A 23217-nucleotide genomic window follows, 5' to 3' on the forward strand; every position below is an offset into this window, starting at 1 on the left:
TAATAGGGAACTGATTGACAGGCCGCGTTTTAAAACAGATATTGCATCTACGTACTCTACTTCAAACGATGTTACGAGCTGCTAAAATACATATTTAAATAAACCCTTCAACTGGGTTTTAGCACTCCACAATAGTTGGCGCCCAAACGAGGTAAATCTTCATTTATGAAAATGGATTGTTCGCTGTTATCCATGAATACGTCTTTGTTGGTAATTGAAACTTTTCGAGAGTTGATCCATTGGTCTCGGGCTGGTTTGGTTTTTAATTTGACTATCACAGGATGCGGTTTCTTTTCGTCGGGTTTTTCTCGCCCTACCCAGCAAGTGACCTTTATGTTGTCCTGGGTATAAATTCAATTTCTAGGCAATTTTACGTACCACTTCCGTGAAGCTCTCATTTTCTTGCTTTTCTACCCCACAATCTCTTACCATAAAAGTGAAGTATGTAAAATTCCCACACATAAAACAAATTTGGCTCGACGACAATTCTATATTTACAGTAACCAGGTATATAATGCAGCCAACGCAAGACTAAACATATACCCACAGACTTTATTAAAATGCAAGAAAACAACCAAAAACTGGCTCCATGGACTGAATTTCCATGAGACCGTTTTATGCATTTGTTCGTTCGTTATTGTATGTAAATAATTAATTGGCTTTCATACCCTGTTGTAAGTCTAATATTCTTCCTTTCAAAGACCTGTTGCATTTATATTTATTCTTCTGCTGTAGAGACTTTGTTTTTCTCAGCTTCTTCTTTTCCGTCCACCATGTCCTGGTATTGTTCAGCGTAAAAATCCACGGATTCACTTATATCTTAGAGTTTTTTTCCATTTTGCGAACAATTTTCAGCTTTCTATTTACTTCTTTAAGAAGTCCTTCCGCAGATGCTCCACTTAAGTTAGCTTGTATCTGCGGGGTTTCCTCCTTTTTCTCGCAATTCTTTTTCATTTCAACACCGCCGCACACAGGCCTTTACAATTAACTAAATCATCCTTGGTTAGAGACACAATTAGTCGACACTTAATACAGTAAACCATTTTATTTTGATTTCAAATAGCAGTTAGCTCAAACACCGATGGAAATAAGTAGTGCACTGTTCACGCAAGTTCTCTGTACACGCCTGCCCGCTGAGCCCCTGGGCACGGTACCGAGTGGCCTGGTACAATTCAGAATATAATAATAAAACTCAATAAACTTTAACCCTTAACTTTATTATAATAATATATACAAATGAAAGGGGAACAGAATGCGCGGGGGAGAGACGGCCGTCTCGAGAGCGGCCGCTTGACGGATATGTCTGTTGCTACCGGTGACCAATATAATAAGTACCTAAATGAAAACATATGCCAAATGTTATACATAACAATCTTTTGGTGGAAAAATACAAATGATAACGCGCTTAATCTTAATAATAATGTAATATTTATAAATGAGAGAAGAGGGCGCGGCCCACGCGGGGTACACGACCCGCTACTGTCGATCGAATAACGCACATTGCAATACAGAGTACAAGCTGACATGTGGAGAAGTGTGTGTGAACGATGCATACACACACACCAACTAGAGTACGGCACAAGCCGGCCGGGCCCGCGCCTAGTGCCGCCGGTCGGCGAGCGAGTGTTGCGATTGTGGCAGGTGCGACAGAACGGAGTGCGCCGACGAGCAGATGTCCTGCAAACAACACACGAGAGTCAAACTATCAAAGTCTCGCTCCGGGATACCTTCAAATACAATAAATAAGTTCCAATATATATATACATCTATTTTCAAAATATTATACATATTAATGCAGTTCACTTATACCTGACCCTCCTCTAAGGTCGGACCACTGTCTGATCCGGAGTATATGCTTTTACAACAAGATCCCAGAAAATGTTCAAAACAAAAGTATTACGTAATTCAGGAAAGACTTTCTTAATGATACCACAGATTGCGAATAGAGCGACCGCCCTCAGGTTATTAAATAATAAGTTTAATTGTACAATATTACTTGGTAAACATGTCTTTTGATGAAAAAAAAAGTCCGCTGAGTTTGTTGCGCCCATTCTTCTCAGGTCTGAGGCATTCGTTTTGGAATGGGTGGTAGTTTTTGACTTTCAATAAGTGATGTCACATCCTATTTTAAATAAAAATAATTGAATTTGAATTTGGAGCACCGGTCCTTGAAATGGAATGAAGAATTCCATGCCTTGCAGTACCACAACAGCAACAGCGTACGCAGCGGCATCTGGATCATCCAGCGAATAACAGATCTGCCTCCACCGGTGGGATGCAAAAAATACCGCATCGCATACAACACTATAGGTATAGTGCCACACGCAGCGGCTACCAAAATATCGGGGCAGTGTTATCGCGTGATTAGGTGCTCCGGATCAGACAGTGGTCCGACAACCCCAGTGGAGGGTCAACGGAAACTAGGTAGCCGACCGAATGTGAGGACAACAGAAGGTCTAACAGTGAAGGTGTATGAATTCTACGTCTGGGATTCGCGTTGGCGCAATAACCAATTGTGTCAGACCATATACTAAGGCGCAGTTGTGAACAGATCTCCATGCATGATGGCCAAGAATAAAGAAGTTAGAAATATGTAAGAAAGTTACAAATAACATAAAATTATCATACTTACAAAAGGCTGTTCAATAGAAGTTGTATTATATTATGTAAAAAACGCCTGTAGGGTTTTATTACAATATTGTAATTTACAAATATGTTGTGATAAATTACTATTGACGTAAACGATGGCAAGTCATACAGTGAAAATTGTTAATTTTAAGTTTAAAGTTCACATCCTATTCTATTAATCAAATATTCGACGGTAGTCGAAAGAAATGTCAGTCACATTAAAAGTAAAATTTACTGGTATTATGTATGAATTTTGTCGCCCCTCCCGCACCGTAAATAACGATCCGTTCGACACACTTGTTGTTTTATCCCGGCTTAAGCAGTTCATTCACTCTTTTACAAAAATCTCTGCGGGGCCGTTGCTATACAATACAAAATTCATCATCACTACTTTCACTGCTCAATGTTAGAACCATATTTAGGTTTCCGTAGCCAAATGGCAAAAAACGGCACCCGTATAGATTCGTCATGTCTGTCTGTCTGTCCGTGTGTCATAGCCACTTTTTTCCGAAACTATAAGAACCACAGACATGGATCCAAATAGATGCCGCGAGTGTATGTACTTCGCGTGTCAAAAGGAGAAGCAATGCTCATCCTTTGACGCTTTTATTTTATTTTTCATTATGATTTATTGGCGATTTTAGTAATAAGCAATACCGACTATTGATGTACTGAACACGTCAACTAATGATGAGGTGAGTGGCTAAACGTTAGACTCGATGCACTGGCATTTTTAACAATGTCACAGTAGGTACGAAAAAAGGGCACGCTTGGTTTTCATAGACGGACAGATTTGCGTTATTTACTTGGATCTATGTCTGTGATAAGAACTGTACTGTTGAAACTTGGTAAGTAGATGTATTCTGTAAGCCGCATTAAGATTTTCACACAAAAATTTAAAAAAAAATTGGTATCCGAGGTTTTTGAGGGTGCAGAGAACGTATTTGGGATTCAAGCGTAGCGTGACGCGGCAGCCGCCGGCGAGTACCACAATTTGTTCACTTTGGTTTGATCCTCACTTCACATATTTTTGGTACCAACAAGTAACGGTCAGACGTAATTTTTACATAGAAGTTATCGATCGCTACATATCTGTATGAAGTTGAATGGCATTTGTTGTTGCAATGTTAGAATGAGTTTATCTAACAAATTATTTCGGTAAAGAAGATTGAAACGCTTCCATACATTCCTGGGCCCAAGTGATAACAAGATGAAAGTACCACCATTTAAAAGATAACATTTAAATAATCCATAATTTAAAATTTAAAATTTAGCAACATTAGTCAATCTAGGAGCTGAGTAATCGAAGATATAAAAATGAGGTTATGTCTTAAACTATATGTTGACAGCTCATCTATTCTAGGTTTTAAATGCCTAGCTGCTAAGGATTTATCACATACTTATATTAGATGGGTACCAACCTTGTTTTTTGTTTTAGATAAAAAATACCTACCTATCTACGTATTCCTATCTACGACTGTAACGACATTTTTTTGCATTATAATATAAGACAATTGGTAATTAGATAATATAATATAATATAGTATCCCTAAATTAAAAGATAGTTTTATTTGCTCAGATAAGAATAATATATACTCATTAGCTCATACATGAACTGTTAAACAGACTGCTAGAGACAATTACTTTCTTTGGAATTCAATTGGGTAGGTAGTTAACAAGTCAGAAACGAAATGATTTGTCAGGCTGACATTGTCAAAGTGAAGTAAGCGTTGAGGAACAAGGATTTCACTAGTATCGATTTAGTATGTAAATCAATTTATTGATAATAAAATAATTGCTCAGTTCTGTTTTTTTCCTGAGAAAATAATATATTTTATTCATAATAATAATTCGAACATAAACTATGCACCTTACTAATATTATTGAAATAAAACAACTGGATTTTAACGTTATTTCAATCGATTAAATATTCATTCGATTACGTCATTTTAATCGAATTTCTTTATTTTAATGTTTTTTCGGTTTGTAGATTGCAAAATGAGCTAGTTTTTTGTATTTTACATGAGAAAAATATACCCTATTTTTTAAAGTATATTTCAACCTGTCAACCATCAGGCCCAAAAGTCCCATTCTCCTTTCTGTACTGAAGTTGTTTAGGGTTTCGTCAAGATTTTGTTAAACGTTTGCACTTTTACTCTAATGATAATAAAAATAATAAAGATGAATGAATAATGAGGCCAATACAATAATGATGAATTGAATAGGATGGTAGAAGCCGCTTCACATTACCACATGAAATATTCCATCAAATCATTAAAATAAAATACCTGGTAAGAGAACTGCGGGAAGTGGTCGAGCTGTAGGTCGTTCTCGGCGTCGGGCGGCGTGAGCTCCACGGACTCGCCCGTGAACTCCGAGTCGAAGTAGCGCGTGTCCGTGTCCAACTCCACCTGCGGCTTGAACGGCGGCGGGATCTTCTTGGCGACCAGGTCCGCCCAGTTGATGGACGCGAAGAACGGGTGGTGCATGATCTCCTGCGCGTCGGCCGGGCCGGCGCCCAGGCGTCGCGCGGGCTCCTTGGTGAGCAGCGCGGCCAGCAGCGCGCGGCATGGCGCCGACAGGCTGCGGGGGAAGCGCACCTCCTCCTCCAGGATGAGGGCGAACAGCCGGTCGTGGTCGCGGTTGTAGAAGGGCAGGCGCCCGCAAGCCATCTCGTACAGCACCACGCCGGTGCCCCACCTGCCGCCGGGAGACATACCATTACACGCCAACCACCACGATGTGTGTATTGATATCGTGTACACGAGTTATGACACGATAAATTTGGTATTCATCATAACACGTACGTACGTATCTACGTACGTAGCAATTTAGAAGTTGCTTGTACTGTTTGGCATCCATTCTATAAAGTTCATATCGATAGAATAGAGAGACTACAAAAGATATTTGTCAAATCACTTGAATACCGTACTGGACATATTTACAACGATTACTTAGAATCCTCTGAACGCAACAATATAATGCTTTTAAGACATCGTAGGGATATTTTTGACATAACATATCTTTATAAACTCCTTAATAATAAAGTGGACGTTCCTCAATTACTACATAAGATTAATTTTAGAGTTCCTTGCAGACCTGAAAGACACACTCTTCAAAAAGATGTGTTTACCAACAAAAGAGCACATACATGTCACACTAGCAATAGTTATACCAGACGAGCTTGTAAACTTTTTAATGAAAAATTTGGAAAATTAGATATTTTTCACTTGCCGTTTGCTAAATTCAAAATTATGATTAAAGAAGCCATGTCTAAACATAAGTAGCATAAGTAAATCTTTCTGTTTTGTTTTCATATCGTAATATATTAAGTTTTGTATTTTATAGGTTTTATATTTTATCACTTTATTTGCAATTAAATTTAGTATTAGTTTATTTATAACAAAGCACTCACATTGTAAGTATTAAGTACTTTTAAAATTATTTTATGGAACTATAGGTCTTCATTAAATAAAATAGTGTAAAGTTTTTGAATTGTGACCGTTTGTATCCTGAATAAATGAAATAAAATAAAATAAAAAATAAAACACCAATGGGGGGCTCTTTTGCACAGGATGCCCGCTAGATAATGGGTACCACAACGGCACCCACTTCTGCCGTGAAGCAGTAATGTGTGAACATTACTGTGTTTCGGTCTGAAGGGCGCCGAAGCTGGTGAATTTACTGGGCAAATAAGACTTAACATCTTACGTTTCAAGAAGAGCACAATTGTAGTGCCGTTTTACAAGAATCCTGTGCGGTACTGCATTGTAATGGGCAGGGCATATCAATTACCATCAGCTGAACGTGCACTCATCTCGTCCCTTATTTTCATAAAAAAATAGTAAGCTATTTTAGCGCATTTCGACGTTTTTATAATTACTTACATCATATTTTCGAAGGAAAGATTAATAATTTATTTCGCAACTTAAGAAAGTCCTTAATATCTTGTATTTTGTTTACTAGCTCGTGGCGTAACAATGACAAAAGCTGTTGTCGCATTTGAATTCGATTCGAGTCATACTCGTACCAGCAAATCTTCCTAGACATACGTACGAGGGGCGGTCAAAAAGTTCGCGGAATGGCGGGGTTGGCGGGGGTGAGGTCGCTCCTCCAGGTAGCCGCTACTTGAGTAACTCATAATTACTATATATGCCAATTTCTAGCCTAATTGGGTCATTAGCTTTCGAGTTACAAACGAGTGAACAAGTAAATCGGGAACAAACTAGCCACTATGGAGAAAATTGAACATCGCGCCGTCGTAAAGTTCCTCACCAAACAAGGAAAAACGCCTCAAACTATTTTGCAAGAGATGTTAGCTGTTTACGGAGACTCTGCTCCTGGTAAAACCATGATTTACAAATGGCACGGCCTTTTCAAGCAAGGAAGGGAGTCAATTGAAGATGATCCTCGACCTGGACGGCCCATTGAGGCCACTACGCCGGAAATCATTGAAAAAGTTGAAAAACTTGTATTGGAAGACGGAAGGTTGAAGAAGAAACAACTTGCAGCATCAGTTGGAGTATCAGAAACCACAATTTTAAATATTCTTCATCAACATCTTGGCATGAGTAAAGTGTGTTCAAGGTGGGTCCCGAGAATGCTCACGCCGCTGCAAAAACGTGAGCGCGTCAACTGTTCCCGCGAGTATTTGGACCGCTGTGGAGAAGTTAGGGAAGAAATTATGGCCCGAATTGTAACCGGTGATGAAACTTGGGTTCACCACTATGAGCCTGAGTCAAAGCAGGAGTCGATGCAGTGGCACAAAAAAGGCACACCACCCCCAAAAAAATTTAAAGTGTCGCAATCGGCCGGAAAGATCATGGCGACTATTTTTTGGGATACTGAAGGTATTCTTTTGATCGATTATAAAGAACGTGGTGTTTCTATAACGGGAGAGTACTACGCTTCCCTATTGGACCGATTAAAAGAAGCTATTAAAGAAAAAAGAAGAGGAAAACTGACAAAAGGTGTACTCCTTTTGCACGACAACGCGCCCGTTCACACGAGTCATGTTGCGACGGCTGCCATTCATCGATGCGGTTTTGAACAACTACGCCATCCACCCTACAGTCCAGACCTGGCCCCTAGCGATTTTTATTTATTCCCAAAGATGAAGAAAGAGCTGCGTGGAAAAAAATTTAGAGACGATGATGAAGTCAAGTCGGCGATTTCGGCGTATTTTGACGCCCAAGACAAAACCTATTTTTTCGACGGTATTAATAAGTTATATGCCAGATCCCAAAAATGTATTCGTGTTAAGGGGGAATATATTGAAAAGGAAAAATAACATAATGTATCATTTCATCTTTTTTCCCAGTCATTCCGCGAACTTTTTGACCTCCCCTCGTATATAGGTATTACAACCATTGTAAAATACTCTATTGAAGTAAAGCAAAGTGTGGCCGTATGAGTTTCTGTATGTTCTCCTCACGAGCTCTACTTTTTACGAACATATGGTAGATTTAGTAATTTTAAAGAAATATTAATAGTGACGATTCAAAAAGCGCTTAATTTAATCCTTATTAAATAAAGTTTATCTGACTTGGCCTTGAATTAAAGCTCCAGACATTGATGGAATACCATCAGAGTTGTGGAAGTACGGTGGAGAGGGGATCCAACGTAAGCTCTACGAGCTTTGAGCTACTAGCTATATCATTAAGGAAATATGGAAAGTAGGGAGAAAACCGTTGGAATGGAAAAAAGAAATCATCTGTCCAGTTCACAAAAAGGGGGTAGAAAGAAGTGCACAAATTATCGTGGCATCTTAAACGACTATCAGTGTGGGTTCCGAAGAAAAAGGAGTAGAGTCGAACAAATATTCCTCCTTAAACAAGTAATGGATAAGAAATTGTAATACACGCAGAGCATCCAACGCCCTTTTTGTGGATTTTCAAAAAGCATATGACAGCATGGATAGGAGGGCCCTGTTACGATTATATTACTGATACGATTTTAAGAGGGTTTCAGTTCCCGGATAAACTTGTCCATATGATTTTGGGGGCCACTGGAGTCAGTTAGATGCTTGTTCGAGTTGTAGGCCAAGTAACCGACGACTTTGATGTGATTACCGTAGTGAAGCAGGCTGATACGCTGTCACCGATGCTATTCAATCTCGTACTGGGGTATGTTTTAAAAAAGTGATGGCACTGGACTCAGGAATAGATATTGGTGTGATAAGGTGATTGGGTATGCAGATGGCCTGGCTCTATTAGGGGAAAACGATAACAAGTCGTTGAAGCTGCTAGAATCCTTGAGAAGGAAGCAGAGAAGATGGCACTCAAGCATAACCAGGATAAAACCGAGTATCTCCATATGAAGGGATACAAAAACAGCTACAAAATAGCTACAAGGATGTATCCCGATTGAACTACCTAGGTTGCACGGTGACAGACAAAAGCACTCGTGAGGAGGAAATTGAATTACGAATCCATAATGTGCAATCTTACACACACTGTACTGGACACTTACAGTAACGGAGGAGACCAAGCTACTTATAACAGAGCGAAAGATCGTATGCAAGATCGTGGGTCTGAAAATGGAAAACAGAGTCCGCAAGAATGCCGAGATAGAAGACCTTGCGGCTGAGCCCAACATTATTATAGAAGTTAAGGCCTACCGTCTTCGCTTACTAGGCCACGTAGAATGCGTGGGACCTCTCCCATCATCGTGGAATGAGAAAAGCAAACTCGGGACTAGTAGAGGGCCGACGCCCAGTAGGTTACCCTAAGAACAGATGGAAAGATCGGGTGAACGCTGACTTGTGCGAGATGAAAACCATAAATTGGCGTCATATTGCACAGGACCGAAATAGGTGGAGGACGGTCGTGTTGGAGGCCCAATCTCAATTTGGGCTGCAGAAGTAAGTAAGTATGGCAACACGCTCCGGCAAACGAACAGAAAGGTTATTCTTATTATTATGACAACACGCTCCGACAAACTAACGGAAGATATTCTTATTATTATGACGGCACGCTCCGACAAACTAACGGAAGATATTCTTATTATTATGACGGCACGCTCCGACAAACTAACAGAAAAGATATTCTCATTATTAAGACAACACGCCCCGACATAAACTAACAGAAAAGATATTTTATTATTTTTTTTGTTATCTAATCTATTTTACAGTACTAAACTAACAACAAGTGCTGCAAGCATGTTTTATGGCAGCCAATGTATGTGTTCAACGCAATTTATTTCATGAAGTTTTTGGAAATTCGACTAAACCTTGCAACGGTTCAACGGTAGAGGCGAAATACGTGTAGAATTGTTTGAAGACAAATATTGGCCGAACACTCAAGAAACTCATAACTTGTGGTCTCTAATGTCGCACAATGGAAAACTACAGAAACAACTCGGAGGATTAACGATTTTCGTTCTTGATAGTGAATAATTAAAGGCTAATAATTGTGCAAACAACTTCAGAGAGTGACTGATGAAACTGTTTGAAAGGTCCCGCTTACTGCTGCGTTAAATTGCTCAACCACCACAATAGTGTAGGGATTTCAAGTAGGATCGTTACCGGTGATGAGAAGTGGATGCTATTTGATAATCGGAAAGTAAAGTGTGGGAACTAGTTGGACGTTACCAGTCGACGGCGGGCCCGTAGTCCGCGTCCTCCAGTACCTCGGGCGCCAGGTACTCAGGCGTACCGCAGAATGTCTTGGTGGTGCGCCCGTATGTGATGTTCACCTGCAAATTAAATAAGTATTAATTCGCTAAATAATTAAATAAATAGATTATTTATAAATACGGCTTTACTCACGTTTTTGTCGGTGTCGGTACCGATTAGTTTCGGACCATTCGGAAGTCCTTCATCAGGGTGAGTGCGGTGGGTTCGCGATAACGTCCCACCTCTTACTCAATATTATTATGAATATTTATGATATAAATAGACCTGTCATTCGGCGATTTCTGTTTAACTCAACGTTAAACAAACCTGAGCGGTCTAAGTTTTGGGCAGTATTGAACGAGCTATGGAAGAGAAGGATTCTCATAAAAGTAAAATAATATCTCGACTATAAAAGTATAAAGTTATAATGTAGGTAATGTAACCTTGCATAGGCCGAAGTCGGCGATCTTGATGTGGCCGTCCTTGTCGAGCAGCAGGTTCTCCAGCTTGAGGTCGCGGTATATGATGCCCCGCGCGTGCAGATAGCCCAGCGCCGACACGATCTCGGCGCCGTAGAAGCGCGTGCGGTCCTCGCTGAAGAACCGCTCGTGAGACAGGTGGAAGAACAGCTCACCGCCGTTGGCGTACTCCATCACGAAGCACACGCGGTCGGCCGTCTGGAACGAGTAGCGCAGCGACTGCGAAGAGACAGGCTCGTCAGCTCCTCACGCCCCGCGCCACGCACCACTACAAGTTGGCACTTTATACTCACGGTGAGAAACGGGTGCTTGTTCTTCTTGAGCACGTGGTTTTCGGTGATCGTGTGAGCCACCTCGTCCTTCTGAATGATGACGTTCTTCTTGAGGATTTTCATGGCGTACAGCTTCCCCGTCCCTTTCTCTCTACTCAAGACAACCTTGCCGAACGTGCCTTTCCCAAGCACCTTTACAAACTCGAACTTTTCCAAGGTCTGAAAGTCCACAGTAAACATAAAAATTAGATGAACGACTGAAATGTTTATGTTTGGTATTTACTGAACATCAATATGAGCCGGACAGGACGACCTAACTAGAATTGGCATTCATAGAATATTTTCAAGCAGAACCGATTTTGTGGAATATAAGTTTAAAATATTATAAAAAGAAATTAAAAAAAACAAGATGCGTGGATATTGGCACCTTGGAAACGCATTAAAAAGGGTGTCGCAGCAGTTACTTCTGTTCTGAACTGTATTCAGAACCTTGCGAGTGTGTACCCAAAAAGCTCTCGCTAAGATTCTTGCTGAGATTATAGTCGAGGATCTCGCGTGAATGTGGAACGGGCTTAACGAACAGAGCGAGGCCGAAAAGCAAGCGAAACGCAAACAGCAAACTGGAGAACAATTGCGGCACTGGTACCGCGATCCCAGCATCAGTTCAATCCACTATCGGCGATGTAGTACTTTGTGAAGGGTTCGCTTCACGTCGACGTCTACCGAATGTATCGTGACCTGCCGCGTGCCGCCAAAGCTCACCACCGCACCGGCCTGTTCCTCAATGCTTCGGTCTTCAACGAAACACGGAACAGGACGGTTTTCAGGTCATGTTTAATGATTCCCCGGATATTTCAAGACCAATCCCATTTAAAACCTTATAGATAAGAGTGAGCATACAGTAACATATTAGTAGTAGGTGAATGGTGATGTAATACTCACAATCCGCCTGGGATCTCTGAAGCTGGTCCCTAGTTGTGCGATGTCTTGGTCTTCGCCGTCGGGCAGCGCGGGGACTGCGGCGGCTGTCGCGGGGACGGGGGCGAGGACGGGGGCAGCCATGCCGCCGCTCATCCGGGACGACACGTACCGGATGGCCGCCATCCAATCCTCGCTACGGACGACATACGTCAACTATCAATCTCTAACGGCCATTCCCAATATTCAGTCTATCTCTTACTTGGGATAAAAATCGTAAATATCGTTGACTTTTCTGTCCTAATAAACATCGACGGTAACACACCTCATCCGTACACGGTGTCTGTCAATGGGACGACGTATAGCTTGTCAGCGATAGAAGTTTGTATAGAAAATGCAATTTACGCATCCCGATATAAGGCGATAAGAATTTTGTACAGCTTTGTAGTACGTGGAAGAAAGCTCCTTGAAAACCGCACTGTGGAGGACCGCCACACATCCACACATCCAGATGGTGGGGATGATATCCTAACTTGTGGCGTGTCGTGCAAAGGTGGAATTCGGCGGCAGGAATCAGGTTAAACAGCTCTTCGGAACACTCCCCGTGATAAATGCGGTCTATCTAGATAGTGTATTGGGAACGGCCGTAAACAATATCTTTGTTTTGAAAGAAATTCAAGATAACATTTACGAGCGAATATATAAAAGAGCTCTAGTCAGTTTCATGTACAAAAGACGATAAAGTCGTACGTCGTAGTCGTCGTCGTGTAGGAGGTCAATATCAACACAGTTTGTTATTTTTAAAGTGATATCCCTCACTTCTAGCATTAATTATTTAAGTTAAATTTGAAACAATTTTTTATGAACGATGAACGATGCGGGACTCGAACCAGCGACCTCTCGGGTACCGCCCGAGCGTCTTTCTAACTGAGTTAACCATTCATGGGTCGTAAATTTACGTTTGTGTAGTTCAACTGTCATGCACCTGTAGTTAAGTAGATCCTGTAGACGCACTATGTTGAGACAAGGACGTCTTATATTGGCGTGATTTAATAATAAAAATTACTTTCTTACTAATATATGTCATAAAATGGCAACTTCCATGTTCTAGTCTTGAACACGCCACGTTTCCTTGTTCTCGATCGGCTTTCTTCTTGTTCAATAATTTGGCGGGCTGGACATGTTGAGGCAAGGTAGGGTTGCCATCCGTCTGGGTTTCCCCGGATTTGTCCTAGTTTAGAAGGCGTCCGGGCGGGGTTTCATATGCTGTCCGGGTTTAACAGTTTGGAAAGTCACAGCGCCATGATCCGCGATTTCCGCTAACAACCGACTCTCCAACACCACAAAACAGTGGATTAAAGTAATAATTTTTTAATGAAGACAAACAGTCTCATCAGTGATTTAAAAAAATCAATTTCATAGATTATAACTTTTTTAAGGTATATATATATATACTGCCTTATTCATAATAAAACGCTTTTCGAAGGTATAAAGGTATATTAGTTAAAATGTGTTATAAGCCTATCGAACTTCGATAAAATTCCTTATTTATATTCGTTAGATAAATCTCCCTTAACTAATACGTCTCTATAATACGCAAAATTGCCATTTTGTACAAAAAAACATGATTTGAACTAATTTAATGAGGAACTATCAATGGAAAAAGATATTTTTTCAATGTCAATGGTTTGTCAGTTGTTAAAAGTCGATGTCAAAATAATTTCAAATGTTGGCCATGTTTTTTGCGTTCGAGTGCTCAAAATAAGTTTATAGAAGGGTTCTAGCTACAATAAGTCACGTCAGCTTTATCGAAGAGATAATGAGCGTTTTAGCTCTAATATGCGATTATGAATACTATTTTTTACCAAGCGTATATTAGCGATGTTTTTAATCTCCGCTAAGTCATTATGAGTAAGACAGTAACCCCCTTATTCATAATGGTCCGCTAACTTTAAACAGCCGCTAAGTAGTGTTCTTTCTCATTCTGACTTAGGTCAATAGAAGAAGACAGAGTGAGAATTAGCAATTATATATATAGCATAAGCTTTAAGTTAGCAGACTATTATGAATAAGACAGTTAATGTATAAGGACAGATATTTAATAAAACCTTGAATTGAAAAGAACGTTAATGGATTTGATAGTCATTCACTAGTAAGATAGATCTTTGTTATTAGTCCCTTGTTGTATCGCTGCTTTGATTTTTCCTTCTTACCAGCTTCTTTCCTTACACTTCCATATTTGTTATTTATTAGTTTTGTCATTAAATAATTGGCAATTTTGGCTGCTTGGTGCTTGGTGGTTGCTATGGTGGGTTTAGTGTTAATTTTTAGTTCTATTAGTTCTTGGTCTTGGGTTTTTGGCGGAGCTGTCATCATTTCTTCTCGAATAATTCGATAGTTGGTATTGAAGTTGAAAATGCTTTTAACTTTCATATTTGAGAAATATGTGCTTCTACTAGTCATTATAAAATCTATTTCGTTTTTAGTTATGGCGTCCGATTAAATCCAGGTCCACAACTTACTTTCTTTCTTCTTGAACATTGTGTATAAATAACAAGTTAAAAATAATAAAATAAAAACAAATAAATAACAAGTTGATTTGCAAAATTAACACTATTTCTGTTTTACGGAATAACTTAAAAATATACAGTTTACATGTCCGGGTTTTAAGGTCCTAAATCCGGGCTTTGTTAATACTTAATTTACAAATTACAATTGAGGTGACAAATTTAGGTTGTTAATGCTCGACGGTAGAATATAAAAAGGAAGTGGATGAAATTGAAAATGGCGGCGCAAGCAGCGATCACGCAACACATCAAATGTCACATCCCTTTAAAACCGTGGTTCTCGAAATTTAGATTCCCCAATAAATCAATAATATCAACAATTTGCCGGTTACCCTTAATTAAACCACTCTTGCACTCCAGTATTCTTAGACAAACTAAGAATTAGAGACCATTCTCTACCATTCTCTATGTGACGGTGGACTTGATGAGGGAAATGTAGACCATTTGTCCATTAATTGTCCTTTAATGAAGTTTTCCTTGTACAATTTTATGCCTCCTGAAATCCCCCGTCCCACCTTCATGAAATGCCTCCTCACCTTTGTTTTCCACTCCTTTTGTAAATATTTTATGTAAATATATTAAACAAAATAATATTAAGTTATAACTAACACAATAAATGTTTTACATAAGTAATATTATCAGTGTTTGTCCATTATAATCTAATAGCATGTATATTTGTTTCAGGTATAATAAGGAAATAAATCTGTTTGTCTCAAAGTGACAAAGGTAAATGTGATGCCACTCTGGACTTTGTGTTCAATTGAGGATCCTGACTCTGTCACTTTGCAGTATCAGTGAATGTCTGGCGCAATGTTTGTAATACCAGGCTATTTAAAAAAAAAATGAAACAATCCTACCTATCAGAATGGAGAAACAGCAAAGGTAGTAGGCAAAGAATGCGGTTCCGGTGTCCCCAAAGAGGTTCACCCACAACATGATGAGACTACACAGTGATAAAATATGTACAATTGTAGGTGATGTCACGGGTCACTGTCTTTTGAACAAGCATCTATCTATCATAGGTGTATCAGACAGCTCTTTGTCCAGAGGATGCAAGGATGCAGAAGAAATGCTAGAGAATGTGCTTATGTAGTGCAGGAGTGTAGCCGAACAACGGGCACAAAAACTCCCAATCACCTGCATCACTTCCGGATGCCTGCAGAAACTTAACTGCTAGACTTCTGGAATGATCTGGGCTGGTTGGAGTAAGAAGACAAATGAAAATGCACAATGGCCCAATAAAGAGAATAAGTGTGTAAACAGCCCAGCTAATTTAACTAACTAAGCAAGCTATTGATAGGTACAATGAAACATATTAGATATTCATACCATAAATGTTATGATCAAACCAGTTAAAGAAAAAAAATTCTTTTAGCAAATAAATTTACAGCACCATATAGAACCGTGTCATATATTTTTAAGATGATTTATGATTGGAGATACTGAATATGACAGACATATGAATTAACTAATAATTTAAACATGAATTGGGTTGTGAAATCATCAACACTATCATCAAAACATCTTCACATATGGGTGAGAAAGAGTGAATTGTGAAAATGGGAACCAAAAATGGGGCCAAGACAACCATAGAGAGTGAAATACTAAGGATTGCTACAGTACTATACCAAAGCAGCACAAGAGAAAGTGAAGTAGACCTGGCAGAAAACGCACCAGTACCTCCACTCATGCCAGAAATTTCAAGAGCTATTGAAACACACAAAAAAAGCACCTGGTCCAGACTCCATAATTATGCAATGAAACCAGCAATAGCACCTATTCTCACAGAAATATCCAATGCAGAACTGAGCACAGAAAATATCCCAAAACAATGGACTGAATCAAATAAATACATATTATAATACTGCTTTACAAAAAAAGGAAACCAATGTAATATTGAAACCGATCCCTCAGTCAGATGTCCAACATATCTAAGACCTTTGCAAAGATTATACTAAAACTAACAGAAAGAAAGTTGGGCGAACAACAGCCAATAGAACAGGCAGGATTCCGCAAGGACTTTTCTGTACTAGACCACATCCACACTGTTAGGCAAATAATAGAGAAATATGCTAAATATCAACTAACATATTACATAGCCTTTATTGACTACAGTAAAGCATTTGACTCCTTATTACATTCAAGAATCTGGGAAACATTAAAAATATCAGGTAATAGATCACAAATATATAAGGATTAAAAAAACATCTACAAACACAGCTCACTCTAATAGCACAGAAAACAATGGCAATATGTTCAAAATACAGATAGGCCTGACAAGGAGACCCACCCTTACCAACATTCTTCATAGCCCTATTAGAAATGACATCAGGAATCTTGATTGGGGAGACTTAGGTAGAGCTTATTATATTGATGGTCGCCGTCTCACGTATTTGCGATTCTCATATAATATTGTATTTTTCGCATAAAACCCAAAAGACTAAAAGAAAATTATTAAAGAGCTATCATGTGCAAAGGCAGAATTGAAGCTACACCCTAAAAAAACGAAAGTTATGACCGATAGTAACAAAGACCCTATATTAGTGGAACACATCTAGATCACATATGTGGATCACATATCTAGATACATACACAGAGATAATGAAGGACAAAAGCTTACATATTTAAACCAAAAGCAAAGTATTCAATACATGCATCCTACCATATTTCAGTGAAAAAGTTCCTCTTATCAGTATTCCATCCACCCCAACTGGTTGACGTTTGCGCCAAAGACGCAACAAATACTGGAAGTATGGCCACAATACAGGTTATCCAAATGATTTACTTCCAAGCACCTTTTATCATCCTGGAAAATGTATTGATAAAAGACTATTTCTTCTAAAGGGATATCAATTCTCGATTCCTACTTGTCCTTGATTCTGCAATTTCAAAGAAACACATAAATGTGTTACTAGTACAATCCATAGATTAAGGCTAGGCACCTCCATCTGGCTAAGCTTCATATAAAAGACTGCTCTCTTTGTGAGTGTGGAATTGATGAAGGAACTCCTCTCTTCTTCTCTTTATGATCTTCTTCCTGATATCCGTCACCCCACTGATTTCAAATTCTTACTCTCCTTTGTAAATTCCCTTTTGTTTATATTCTATGTTCCAAAATAATAAAAAACTTTAGTTTGTTTGTCTATTAACCAATTACCCCTTTGAATATATTGTGTTTATCTTTTTTGTTTTTGATACATCAACAGTGTTATTTGCGGTGAATGATATCAACAGTAACAAATTTCATAGTTTCTGATGACCTTGTTTATTAACCTGGCCATATATAGCAGAGTTGATTAATATAGTTGCGTCATTGGTGAAATCTAAAAGGATGTGCCTTAAAGCCAAAAAATAATAAAATGCATCCTACCAATATTAGTATATGGAAGTGAAACGAAACGAAGTGGGCATATGACAGAGCATGGAAAGGAAAGAAGTATGATAAGATCAAAAGAATGGATAAAGTAGGGAATAGCAGCATCAGATTCAAAACAAAAGTTCAAGATATAACCCGGAAAATAAGAATACATAATTAGAAATGGGCAGGACAGATGATTACAGGAACAGACAAATGGAATAAATTTGTCACCCAGTGGTACTCAAGGAATGGAAAAAGAAACAGAGGCAGACCACAGAGTAGTACCACTGGGTTCTGATTAATGGTCAGTTTTCAAAGATAATTTATTCATGGAGAAAGTTCTAAAATATATATATAAATTATGTGTCAGGTTGTTTGTATGTGATGAACTCTTAAACTACTGAACCAATTTTCATTCAATTTTGCACATGGTGTGCAGAATGATCCGACTTGAGATGATGTTGAATCTTGAATGATTTGTAACCCAAAATTTTTATTTTCTTCAAATTTTGTTTTTGAATGACCCTTCCTATGAATGTAATTTTTTGACGTATGGTTTGACAGTTCTGCTGTGACATTGTTAAATAATAATATGGAAGGGAATAACAATTTATTATTGAAGTTATTATTGAACTTCATAATTAACAAATAAATATCTAAAAAATCTTGTACTTTATCAAAATAAAAATATAAAATCTGTCCAGGACATTAAACTAAATTATGTATCATTGGAAATGTAAGTATAGGCACATAGTATACAGGTTGTAATCGTTAAGTGGGACCAGGAGATTATTACTTTTTTTAAATCATATGAAGATTTATATTTTAAGGAATTCCATTGCTAAAAGTTTACCTAATACAACCAGATTTTGAATTGGAGTTTTTTTTAATAAGTGCTTAGACTTAACAATAATTTTTATAACAGTCACAACTACGAATCAAAATTACCTATGTACTTTAATAACAGGTTGGTTGCCCTAAACATTTGTTTTATAAGAGACTAGCTGACCCAACAGATGTTCTGTATATAATAATGTTTTTATATGAATTTGTCAATATATCATAACATCAAAAATTACTTCGTAAAATATGCACCCTGCTGTTGTAATGAAATTGTTTCAAAGCAGAACTGTCAAACTGTGTGTCAATAAATTCTCTCATAGAAATTATGTATGAACACATCAAAGGAAAAACAAATTTTTTGTTTTTATTTAATTTAGCAGCATTTTCCTATTTATTCACCTTTTAAACCTTCTCTGGACTTCCACAAATAATTCAACACCTAAATTTGCCAAATCGGTCCAATGGGTCTCGAGTTTTAGCGAGACTAAGAGAACAGCAATTCATTTTTATATATAGATATTCATAATTATTAAGTGAAAGTGTCATCTTTTACTTCTATTTCGAATAAAACAAACATTTATTAAATTAATTATGAATAGATATTATTTATGTATCATTCAAATTTTTCACAATGACTTTGGACAGATTATTAAAAGCAGCTTTTTTATTATGAACAGCACAATATCTGTTGGGTCCCGATAGTATACATTTAAACATTCAGGGTCTGTGCTAATAAATATACATCTAAAGCATAATTGACTTCACACTAATAAATAAAGCTTATTATGACTTTCAAATGCTAGCAGTGGATGTGTGATGTGTTGACAAATACTGCTGAACCAAATTCAAGTCAGAATTACACTAATTATGCTCTCTTATAATACATCAATATATAATGTAGCACATCTGTGCCTCCGCAGGAAGATAATTTTTATATTTTGTAAGCATTACAGTTATAGCTATATTACAAACTGTGTCGGAATTTAATTAAATTTATTAATTGGAGATGTTAGAAGTAAGATGAAATAATTGTTGATGTGTGTTTATTCTGTCAGTTGCTGAGCATTATGATACTCTGCCATAATTATATAAAAACAAAAGTTACTTATGACACACACAAATGTTAGATATCTACTGGTAGTAGTAGTATAAAAATATACACTTCTTACAACACCCACAGTATACTAAATAGGAAGTGTGGTGAATCCACAATTGAGATGTATCAAAACTCCAGCAGAGAAAGTAAGCAATCAAAAACAGGTCATTGCTATAATATATATGTAAACAAACTTGGACTTTGGACTCTCATCAATATTACTTCTAATTACACCAGTTCAGATAGATTGAAGTTACTATCAGGGTATTGTTTAGCAGATATTCGTGTAGATTGCTTAACATTATAATAACACACCTGGGTAACAGGCACATAACATTATTATGTATAGTGTAAAAACTGATTGTTTTTCTTGCTGCTAGTGGTAAGTGGCAAGGCGAAAAACAAGAATATGATTGATTAATAGATGAAGCAGTGAGGCAGGCACCTACCGTTTTCTCACGGTCTCCACTGCGAAGTTTCTCTCAATGACCGTGGTCCATTGCAGGCCTCGTATTGTGAACGCATAGAAGCGTGGTTTGTCAAAGGCCATGATCTGACAGTCACGCACAGTGAACTTGTTGAGAGGATCACGGTAGTTATTACGCTCGGGCTGCGATTTGAAGCCCATCAGGTCACCATTGTCGAAAAGGATGAAGTAGCGATCGCGCCAGTTGCGGATGTGTTCCCCGCGCTTCATGAGCCATCCCTCCTTCACAATATTGCCGGGCGCCGCCTCCGCCATGCCTAGCTGACTCGCGGCCTGCCCGTGCTCTCTCTAGAGCCGTTTGATAACAAAATTCCACTCTACTACGTTCCACCACGTTTTTGTTGATTAAATTGCCACGTGCCTTTCAGCTTTGTTGAATCACAATGTCGAAGCTAATTTTGTACATTTTGAACGATATATACTTCAATTTACACTGATTATTCTGTTTTCCTGCATAAAAAATTAAAAACGAAACGAAACAATTTGGCGATATGACGTAGCCTCGCGACTATAACGTCCCCAAATTAAATATCTAATGTTATGAATTATCTGTTGTGCAAATCGAAGTCATATAGCTATGCGATTGAATGGCGAATCAGAGCGAGACAAAATATATAGACAGTCTAGGTAACAACTCTTTAAATAAGTCGTGTAAAAAACTATTTTGACAAACTAGTTCCGTCTGTCTGCCACTAGGGGCCAAATGGGCGCTATTGTTTTGTTTTTTTTATAGTGTTCCTTTTTACTATTATCCTATTTATTATTATTACTATTGTGTTACAATTTACACCGTGTAAGGTATGGTGTTTAATTAAACCTACAGATCTTATAACATTATTCAATCTGCAGAAAGTCCATTTAGGAAATTTAAAGATGTTATTATAGTTAGAACATGTTGGCTCCAATTTAGTCATATTGGTAGGCTCCGACCGTACTTTTTCCTAAATCGAAACCACTTAGGAAATGTGATTGGCTAACTTTTCCGCTAAAAAAAGAAGTTTTAATGCTATTGTTTAAAATGTATAAATGCCCTATCTAAAAAAATCTCGTAAAAATTAGTTTTTATATGTAAGTAAGTACTAATGTCTCCGAAAACTATTTTAAATACCTTACCTTTCTTCAAACAGCTGATTTTTACATATGTTTTAAAATTTGAAAAAATACTTACTTTAATGTGATAAATTATTATTACTTATTTAAGTATATAAGTAACAATTCATTTTATTAGGTACAACTATTATTAATTAAAATCTATCTAAGTTCTAACATGTGCGGTGTTTGTTGCTACAATGCGCTGAAAATGAATCGTGTAAATGGAGGCAATTGCCCTCTTTGGTCGTAGTCATTCTCTCGATACGAAAACGGTTCGCACGCGTTTGACAGAATTGGTTACAATTTGATATAGGTACAACATTAAAATGCCGTCTTGTGTTATGGGAAGATGCATTAATTACGAAAGTTAAAAAAATCATGTAAACAGTAAAGAAATCATTAATTATTACATTTTATTTGATTTCACTATTTCTCTAACAAAATAAATATGACTCTATGACATCGCGTGTCGAACGTAAGCCGATCCTAGCCGAACGTGACTCGAAGTTAAATTTAATTAGCAAATTTCTTAATATTATATATATATATATATATATATATATATATATATATATATATATAAATGTATATATATATATTATATAATATAATATTGACACACTCTTACACCGTTAATTATCTTGCCCCAAACTAGGCATAGCCTGAACCTTAACTAACTTAGACCTAAGTGCTTTCCTTTTGCAAATAAACTTTTACTACCAGCGGCTTTTTATAATTAATAAAGTTTTGTCAAAGTCATGTTCTTATTATATGTTTTTTCAGTCAATTTTCTAATCTTTATCAATTCTCTATCATTAGTTGCTGCAGTAGATTCCGAATCCCACCAAGGAATTGAAATTTTGTTACGGAAAGGTTTTTTTAAAGAAAAGTTTTTGTGAGCACTAAATATCAGGGCCTCTGCAAATTTATTATAATTTTCATCAGCATTTGAATGGTCAGACTCGGAAAAGCTTAAAATTTTTTCATCAAGGCACGTAGAAAATTGCTGCCAATTTGCATTTGACAATCTACACTTGAGAGAGGGGGGAAAATTTTGGGCAGGGAAAAAAAGATATGATACTACCGTTGGAATTTTATAGGATGTTCCACGAAAGAAGAGGAGCAAGACAAGAAGAACATTAGGTAAAGTCAACTGCACTCTTAGGATTTTAAGAAGGAGCAACCCTGCGGGTCAAGCAAAAAAAGAGAAAGAGAAAAATAATCAGTATTGCTAGAGTCCCGTGAAATGTGATGTGCAAGGGAGACTTTATCACCCTTTATAATCATAGGAGGGGGAATAGATGAGATAAATAGGATCTGCAATCATGGTTGAGTGAGGTCGAGTAATATATATTGAGACCAAGGAGGTGATCAAAACCTTTGCTGCAACACTATTTACACTGGGATGTTAGTTTGGAAGAATGATTGGCGAAAAGGGGTGGGTGCGTCTATAAATAAGGTGCAGCCCGTATCAACGCCATCTGCTTTATCATCCCTAAGAAATGCATAGCACCCGGGCTATAGGCATGGCCCAGCCATGTCTCCGAGATGGCGACGGCACAAGGAAGATATTTATCTATACGGGTAACGCTAGGTTTCCTAGAACGTAGCCTTCTGGTAATCCATTGCAGAATAGACACTGGGGCTAGATAGTTCGTGGGCAACGTTGGACGGTATGCTAAAAGTGTTTTTCGATATAACGGTAAGAATGTGGTTGTCATCCTGTGAAAAATAGGTTGGTGTATTAGTGCCAAACCATTGAGGAAGGCTGAAGGTACTTTGGCAATGATAGCCTGGTGAGCAGCTCTGTCATACGACATATTACTTAAAGGGGCTCTAGAGTGTGGAGGAGATTTAATAGT

At 37.9% G+C, this 23217-nt stretch overlaps 1 protein-coding gene across 2 annotated transcripts; it reads right to left on the reverse strand.

The window, feature by feature from the left end:
- Window positions 1–1196: 1196 nt before the first annotated feature.
- Window positions 1197–20799, reverse strand: LOC126971781 (RAC serine/threonine-protein kinase). 2 transcript variants are annotated; one of them, XM_050818185.1, is made up of 7 exons: window positions 20226–20796; window positions 11937–12108; window positions 11016–11213; window positions 10687–10941; window positions 10220–10323; window positions 4917–5328; window positions 1197–1677 (listed from the first exon to the last, which is right to left on the reverse strand). In XM_050818185.1, the coding sequence occupies exons 1-7, from the start codon at window positions 20516–20518 to the stop codon at window positions 1600–1602; spliced, it is 1512 nt and encodes a 503-aa protein (XP_050674142.1). In that variant the 5' UTR covers window positions 20519–20796; the 3' UTR covers window positions 1197–1599. The 2 variants fall into 2 exon arrangements, with proteins under 2 accessions (XP_050674142.1, XP_050674143.1); XM_050818186.1 differs by lacking the exon at window positions 10687–10941 and having other exon boundaries at window positions 20226–20799.
- Window positions 20800–23217: the final 2418 nt, after the last annotated feature.

The sequence above is a fragment of the Leptidea sinapis genome, chromosome 24 (genome assembly GCF_905404315.1).
Source record: "Leptidea sinapis chromosome 24, ilLepSina1.1, whole genome shotgun sequence".
Classification (NCBI taxonomy): Eukaryota; Metazoa; Arthropoda; class Insecta; order Lepidoptera; family Pieridae; genus Leptidea; species Leptidea sinapis.

Excerpts from the sequence above, each read along its gene's own strand:
- LOC126971781 (XM_050818185.1), bottom strand. The coding sequence starts at position 20,518 with ATGGCGGAGGCGGCGCCCGGCAATATTGTGAAGGAGGGATGGCTCATG. Across the intron at positions 12,109-20,225 it reads GTGGAGACCGTGAGAAAACG|CGAGGATTGGATGGCGGCCA; the intron begins GTAGGTGCCTGC and ends TGTCGTCCGTAG. Across the intron at positions 11,214-11,936 it reads TCAGAGATCCCAGGCGGATT|ACCTTGGAAAAGTTCGAGTT; the intron begins GTGAGTATTACA and ends GTGGACTTTCAG.